Source organism: Propithecus coquereli, unplaced genomic scaffold (assembly GCF_000956105.1).
Source record: "Propithecus coquereli isolate 6110/MARCELLA unplaced genomic scaffold, Pcoq_1.0 Scaffold188, whole genome shotgun sequence".
NCBI lineage: Eukaryota > Metazoa > Chordata > Mammalia > Primates > Indriidae > Propithecus > Propithecus coquereli.
In genome coordinates this window covers 4,677,375-4,685,766 of record NW_012143634.1, presented here as the reverse complement: position 1 = coordinate 4,685,766, position 8,392 = coordinate 4,677,375, and the positions used below count along the sequence as shown (strand labels likewise).

Sequence of the window (8,392 nt, the reverse complement as noted above, 5' to 3'; positions counted from 1 at the left end):
CAACCTAGAAACTTCAAAGAATAGGAGAGCAGACAAAATGGGCCCCCCAAAAGCCTACTCTCTTTAGCCGAAAAACTGAGAAGAGGTGGTTGCTGCAGGACAGAATCCTTTCTATGTCTTTCTGTTATATTAGCATCATTTGAAAATCTATTTCATAGCCTGGCTATGCCTTTTTCTTTCCAACAGATTGGGAAATTTACTACGTATCTGACTGTGAACTCTATTTCTAGTGAACATCTTTTCTGCTCACCATTCACTAAGGTGAAGTGGAGAGATAAGGACAAAACGGCTTTTTTAAAAAAATAAAATTATGCTTCTATTATGATTTCTCATATTTTCTAAGATGATGAAATCATGAGATTTAAAAAAAGTCCATGGCTGGCCACAGTGAGAGGCTCATGCCAGTAATCCCAGCACTCTGGGAGGCTGAGGCAGGAGGATTGCTTGAGGTCAGGAATTTGAGACCAGCCTGACCAAGAGGGAGATCCTGTCTCTACTAAAAATAGAAAAAATTAGCTGGGTGTGTTGGCATGCACCTGTAGTCCCAGCTACTGAGGAGGCTGATGCAGGAGGATCGCTTGAGCCCAGGAGTTTGAGGTTGCTGTGAACTATGCTAATGCCACGGCACTCACTCTAGCCAGAGCAACAGAGTGAGACTCTGTCTCAAAAAAAAAAAAAAAAAAAGGTCTGTTACCTGTTACGGTATCTCTTACCAGAAAACAAGTAAGCAATAAAAAAACACAAAAAACCTCAAGGCATTACAAATGAGACAATAGAGTAAAAATAATATTTCTCTGTATTAAATATTCCTTCCTGACACTAATAATAATGTGATATGAAATCAGAAAAATTTCTATAGCAATTTGCCTTGCATTTTAATTAAGTATATGATTCATAGTCCCTTGTGCACACTAGATACTGAATATACATTTAATTGGTGTGTTGTTGACTTTTCTACAATTCAAATTGATTAGCCTGAGATAAATACGCTTTCCACCTTTTATTACAGTCAATATAATTTACAGTGTACATATTAGGCTACAAAAGGTGTTAGAAGAACTCAACCATGTATGAGGAAAGTACAATCTTTGTTGGCTTACTTTTGTTGGAATAAATATTCATAGCAAGCATCATTAATTCAGATAGATAAAGGTGTTAAACAGGTATAATTTAACATCATAAGACATAAGACATTCACGTATTACTTAGTCTAATACTCAAATTCTTTTTTTTTTGATATGAAATGATTAAAGAGGACATTGAGTTTCTTGTGGTTTTACCAAAAAGATAATTTCTTATCTTTTTTTTTTTTTTGACGTAAAGCAATGGTACTAAGACTTTGGGCACTCTTCATTATAAGGATTTTCATCATTTTATTTCTTCACTTTGCAGTTATTCAGGAGTTTTTCATATTTAAGCCACAGCTTCAATTTTAGTCATTCTAAATTAACACCACTTACATATATAGTAATGATTTACAAATATACACAAATATTGAAATATAAGTCTGCTTTCACCAGACAGATAACATTCTCATTGAATTCTTTCATCTTCAGATGACACATAAGAATTGAAGTTAAACTATACTTCAGACATGGCGTGTAGCACTGAGCTCAAACAGCCTTCTGGAACTTGTAAAAAGTTACTGATATTCTTTGCTTTTGTTTTTCTGGTGCCAGAAATCTTTTATGTTTTAAGCTCAGATTACTTAGAACGAGAACTATAATCATTAGTAGGAACATGGGTTTCCAAAAATAAGTATATTAGCCAAGATGAGTTTTGAAAGCTACTATAAGTATGTACTGTACAATGCTAAAACATCTTCTGAAGGATCTTAGAAATGACTGCCATTTTCATTGTTATCTGCCATTTAGACTAGCTTCTAATGAACAAAAGGTCCCAATTATGGAGAAACTGAGAAAAGCAAAGGAGAAATAGGAATTTCTCCATAACTGTTCATTGTATGTCTGAGAGAAAAAAAATACTAAGAAAGTATCTAAGAACTGTTTACCTACTCTTTTCTGGGGGAAATCAGGAATAACTGTTAATAGTACTGAGTATCAGAGGTTGAATGTATATTTGAGAAGTAATATTCTTAAGGAGAATCAAGATCCAATGGAATCTCAAAATTGTTCTGTAATATTATTCCATGTCATTGCCACTAAGATACATTATTATTATTATTTTTTTGAGACAGAGCTTTGCTCTGTCGTCCTGGGTAGAGTGCGGTGGTGTCATTGTAGCTCACTGCAACCTCAAACTCCTGGGCTCAAGTAGTCCTCTTGCCTCAGCCTCCTGAGTAGCTGGGCCTATAGGAGTGTGCCACCATGCCCAGCTAATTTTTCTATTTTTAGTAGAAGACTAATTTTTCTATTTTTTTTCTTTAGTAGAGACGGGGTTTTGGTCTTATGGAAAAAGCCTGTGAACACCTCCCAGTGAGGACTATTGGGACTTTGGACCACAGAATTTCTATTCAGGGGCATTTACTGCCTTGTTATGAGATATTAACTGAAGCCACTTTTATGAATGAAGGACATAAAATGATATTGACACCTGAAATACCTATGATGTCTTGGGCGGTGGCAAAAAATTACTCTAATGGGGATGGCAGTGCCCAGAAGAGTTCCATAATAAAATGGAAATGGTTTAGATGTGTTCATGCTATCTGGGGACTGTCAGGAGGAGATTCACAAGCAGGGAGCCTCTGTTTCCCCTAGGACTGACTCTGGAACTGTGTGAGGAGCTATTGGATTCTACTTTCACTTGGACAATGCTCTATAAACAACTCTGAACTGAACACCCAAGAATTACTGGGTTTGTAGATGGCAATTCCAAGGTGAAGGGACAACGTCCTACTTGGATGGCTGCTACTCTGATCAAAGAAGGTAAAAAACAAATTAGCTTGTTGGGTTGAATTACATGCTATTTTCCTAGCAGTGATGAAATAATTGAACAAATGGTAGAAATCCTTGTGTTTGGGCTTTTCCTGACTCATGACCACTGGCAAGTAGCCTGGTCACATGGTCGGGCAGAAGGGCAATGGAAACCTGCCCTTTCAAGGGATGCCCCTATGGAGCATGGCCCTATGGAAATTTCAGGGGGTGCATTAAAGTAGGAAATGTCGATGCCCATCAGAAGAGCCCCCTTCCAGGTTAGGAAGCTGATTGGAATTGACAAGCAGAGATCCCCGTGTGCTCCCTTGAGGTGGCCACCTGGGTTCATGAAATGCATGGTTAAGGGGCTACTGCAGCAGTGCAGAGATGGGCTGAATCTAGACACGTTCCTCTTGTACCCTTCTCAGGCACAAAATGCCAATAAGAGTGTTCTATTTGCCAGCAAAAGACAAAAAAAGTGATGACGAGTATGGGGTAGATTTCGTGGTGAGAAGGCCCTGAACATAGCTGGTAAGTGAGACTGGTGCTCGTAGCTCTGGGGGTCTACAAATGGGTATTGATGAGAATAGACACTGACTCTGGACTGGGCTTTGCTTAACCTGTGGAAGATGCGAATGCTCAGAATGCCATAAAAAAACAGAAGAGAAGATATTGCATGTATTTGGACAGCTGAACATCATTTCTTCAGGCCAAGGAACACACTATACAGCCCATAATATTCAACAATTGGCAGAGACATATTTTCCTTAGATTAATAGCTTGTTAGAGAAGTAGAATGGGCAATTAAAACATTGGCTGTCTAAAGCAAGGGGAGATAAAAGCATGAGGGGCTGGCTTACTTGTCTTCACAGGTGTGTGCTTACTCACTTAACATGAGTGGGGCTAAAGGAGTGTCCCCACTAGATTTTCCCGTTTACCTGGTTGATGTGGGGAAGAGGAGGTGGAGGAAGATGCTGGTATGACTGTGCAATTCTTGCTAAGGGAGGAGTATGCTGGTATGATGGTTATATTTTTTTCTTTCTTCCCCACATCACCTCAGCTTTTTTTTTCTTTTCCCTACCTGATACAGTGGTCCTAGGACTAGGGCTGCAACTGCACCTTCCAGTAGTAGGGAAGATTCCCAAGCAAGAAACAATAACTAATATATTTAAACCTTATGTCTGAATTCCTAAGGCCTGATGGGGGTGGGTTGTGCCTTTACTCCATTTGGCAAAATTGGGGCTAAGAGTGAATACAGCCATATTGCCTGGTGGTAAAAATAGCTCAGTAGCTTTGCACCTATGTAGCCTTACCCAATATGAATGGGAGTGGACTGAGGCGGAGGCACTTGCTAGACTAGTATTGCTGCCTGCAGTCTAGACCAGCACAGTGTCGATTCTAATGTCCCTTGCAAAGGTCATTAATACAGAGAAGAATATCACCTGAGGGTAAAGGAATAAATAAATGGGCTGTGAATTCAGGGACATCCAGTATTACACTGATAATTTGAAAGAGGCTCAGAGTAAGAGATGACACTGTCTCTTAGTTCAATGATACCAAATGCCTGAAAGGCATATGTTAGCAGAGACCACTCCTGCTTTCGGAACTTGACAAGATCAATGGAAGTCTACAAACCTGAATGGCTCACCCTGGGAAACATATTCACACAATATGATGATGGACTGTACTAATTATTAATGATTGGAAGAGATTCTAGTAATGTGGCAGTGTCTTTTGAGTTGTACATTCTTTTGATGTAAGGAATCTGGGTTCGATGACCAAAGGTAGACTGTGATATTATAAAATATACGTTTGGTCTTTGACTCTGTTTCCCGGCATACAATTCCTAAAATCCTTAGAATCTCCAAAGTCGTGTTTTTTTGTATGCTTGTATTATTGACTGATGGTTGGCAGCCCACAGGTAGCTTCGGGATGAGGATGGTCACCTGAAAGACCAAGGCAGGATTAGAGGGCTGGGACTTTCAGCCTCAACTCCCTACTTCTGAGGAGGGGAGAGGAGCCAAAGGCTAATTGATCACTAATGGCCAATGGTTTAATCAACCATACCTATGTAACAAAGCCTCCATAAAACCTGATATAGAATGGCAGGGTTCAGGGTGCTTCTGGATAGCTTTGCACGTGGAGGTTCCTGGAAGGTGGTGCACCTAGAAAGGGCATGGAAGCTTTGCACCCCTTCTTCCGTAGCTTACCCTATGCATCTCTTCATCTGTACCCTTTGTGATATCCTTTATGATAAACCAGTAGACGTAAGTAAGTATTTCTCTTGAGTTCTGTGAGCTATTCTACCATATTAATTGAACCCAAAGTGGAAGGGGTCATGGGGTCCCAGTTTATAGCTGGTTGGTCAGAAGTTCCAGAGGCCTGGACTTGTGACTGGTGTCTGAAGGTGGGATATGGTCTTCTGGGTCTGAGCCCTCAATCTGTGGGATCTGATGCTATCTGCACATAGGTAGTGTCAGAATTGAATTAGAGGACACCCAGCTGGTGTCCATTTCAGGGTTGATTGCTTGCTTGTTTATGGGGAGAAATTCCCACACATTTGGTCACAGAAGTCTTCTGGTTTTCTATGTTGATTGTTGTTGTGTGGTGTGAGAGCAGAGGAAAAACAGTTTGCATTTTTCTACCTTCAATAAAGAAAAAGAGGAAGAGCAAGGACAGAGGCCTATAGCATTCCAATGCAGAGAGGTGGGTGTGGGGAAATGAGAAAAAAATCAGCAAGATCTGAGAAGGAACAGCCAGAGAGGTAGAAGGGCAACCAGGAGAGAGGGGTGTCATGGAAGCCAAGGGAAGCATTTTAGGAGGATGGATGTCCAAGGTTGCTGATCGGCCACGAAGGCCAAGCCCTGGGATGTCACAACTGGACTTAGCAATGTGAAGGTCAGTAGTGACTTGACAAGATCTATTTTAGTGGAGTTAATAGGATTGTGATGCTGACTAGAGTGGATTCAAGAGAGAGGAATGGGAGAAACTGGAAGAACATGAGTAGTACAGACAACTCTTTTGAGGAGTTTTGCTGTCAAGAGAAGCAGAGACTAGGGCCAGGTGCAGTGGCTCACGCCTGCAATCCTAGCACTCTGGGAGGCTGAGGCAGGAAGATTGCTTGAGCTCAGGAGTTTGAGACCAACCTGAGCGAGAGGGAGACTCTGTTTCTACCAAAAACAGGAAAATTAGCCGGGTGCAGTGGCATGCACCTGTAGTCCCAGCTACTTGGGAGGCTGAGGCAGGAGGATTGCTTGAGCCAGAAGTTGGAGGTTGCAGTGAGCTATGATAACACCACTGCACTCTAGCCAGGGCGACAGAATGAGACTCTGTCTCAGAAAAAAGAAAAAAAACAAAAACAAAAAACAGAGAGAGAGAAGCAGAGACTAGGGGCAGAAGCAGCTTGAGGGGGTTGTTGGGTTAAGAGAAGAGGTGTGGGGGGCTGTGTGCATGTGTATGTATATAATAAAAATAAGCTATAGCATGTTAGATCCAATAGAGATAGAAAACTGATGATGTAGGAAAGGAAGAAGTTGTTGGGTCAATGTTGTTGAGTAAGCAAAAGGGATAGGATCTAGCACACAAATGAAAGGGTAGTGGTAGGCTGAATTTAAAATCCTGGTTCCACTGCTGACAACTTCTGTGACTTAGACAAGATTTGTTTTTTTTTGTGACAAGGTCTTGCTCTGTTGCCTAGGCTGGAGTGCAGTGGCATGATCACAGCTCACTGCAGCCTCAAACTCCTGGGCTCAAGTGATCCTCCTGCCTCAGCCTCCCAAGCAGCTGGGACCACAGGCACGTGCCACCACACCTGGTTAAGTTTTTCTATTTTTTGTCTCACTATGTTGCTCAGCCTGGTCTCTAACTCCTTGGCCTCAAGAGATCCTCCCACCTGGGCCTCCCAAAGTGATTGATTACAGGCTTGAGCCACCACACCTGGCCTTGGGCAAGATTGTTAACCTCTCTGAGCATTAGTTTTGTAACCTGTAAAGTGAGAATTTCCTGGAATTAGTGAACTGTATAATGTCTTAGTCAAATAGTACTGTTTCATTGACATCTCAAGTTATAATTTTCCTTAATACTCATTGGCAGGATGGGATATAAAAAGAATTTTTAAAATCTGCCTTTCTCCTAAGACAGTAAATTCATATCTAGTATTTAATGAAAAATAGTTGATGCTATAAAGCACACAGTCACACCCAAAATAAAGACAATTATTAAAACATGGTATTATTTTAGTTGTTCATGTTGTATATCTTTGAAACTTGTTGGCAGAGAACAAATAGGCCTTCCTCTCTGATGTATTCTGTCTCAATCCTCTTGTATCCTCTGTCTGATTAATAGCTGACTGACACTCAAATAATATATTCTCTATTCAGATGTTTGCAGATGATGTGCAGGAACAGCAAACAAGATGAACAAAAACTAATGAAAAATGCTCAGGAAAAAGAAAAGGTAAAAAGGGCTACCTTATAGAACAATATGTTCATGTCACTGGAAGTGTTCAAACCAAGTGTAGATGGTGACCTATGTGCTCATGTACCTTAAGCCATGGGTGATTCAGTGCTTCATAAACAGTGATCCTTTCAGCGGGATCCAGCATCAGCATGCGGCGTACTAGGTCTTTGGCACTTTCAGAGATATGGCTCCACTGCCTTGGATTCATCTGAGGAGGAGGAAAGGAAAATTACATCGTTATCTTCAATGAGAAGTTAACATCCACTATTATTTAATATTCCTATACTGCTTCAATGTGAATAAAATTTTCAGAGCAAAGGACAGAAATTTGATTCTAAAGGCTTTCTTTCTAAGGAAGACAAGGACAAATGCAATTCTTTTGTTGTTATTCACTATGTGAGAATCTGGATCAGTAAATATTCCATACATATGCTGTTGTTGTTATAGGTTATAATATTTTTAATAATTGAAGAATAGAATGTTCATGATTCCAGCTTCTACCTTTAGAGCCTTGACTAAAGAGACTAGAATATGTTGATCCAGATAGGACTAAAATAAAATTTAAAAATTTTAAAGAAATACTTAAAAAATGTTTTTTAAAATTGGGATCGGCAGTAATTGTGAACTATGTGAAGTTATTAATAGGATATTTTGGCCACTATATTATCAATTGTAGCATTTAGGGAAAAGTACACTATTACCATGAGCCCTACAAAATAACCAATTCGCTTAAATATTATCCTCAGTGAAGTTACATTTGTCTCTCTTTTAGAGATGAGACAACTAAGCCACATGGTAAACTGACTAAAATCACATAGAAAGAATTATGAGTTTTTCAAAAAATACAAGACTTATGAAAAAGGTTGTGGATCTGTGAGTAAAGAGCTGGAAGGCTCCTAGGAAAAGGGATATGTTTGATACCAGAAATCGTAACACAATTCAAAGAATGCTAGGGCTTGGGGAGGCAAGTGGAGAATGGAGGTAGAGACCGACTAGGGTCTGGTTCCCTATTCAACGTATTGGGAAGCCTGGGAAGCTGACTGATGGGGTGAGCTTATGTG

The 8,392-nt window shown here is 40.2% G+C and overlaps 1 protein-coding gene across 1 annotated transcript in view; it reads right to left on the bottom strand.

The window, feature by feature from the left end:
• Positions 1-8,392, bottom strand: part of CASK (calcium/calmodulin-dependent serine protein kinase (MAGUK family)) — a 437,172-nt gene that overhangs the window by 153,735 nt on the left and 275,045 nt on the right. The window contains exon 8 of the mRNA XM_012642796.1: positions 7,417-7,539. Coding sequence (XP_012498250.1) covers positions 7,417-7,539 — 123 coding nt within the window. The remainder of the gene's footprint in view (positions 1-7,416; positions 7,540-8,392) is intronic.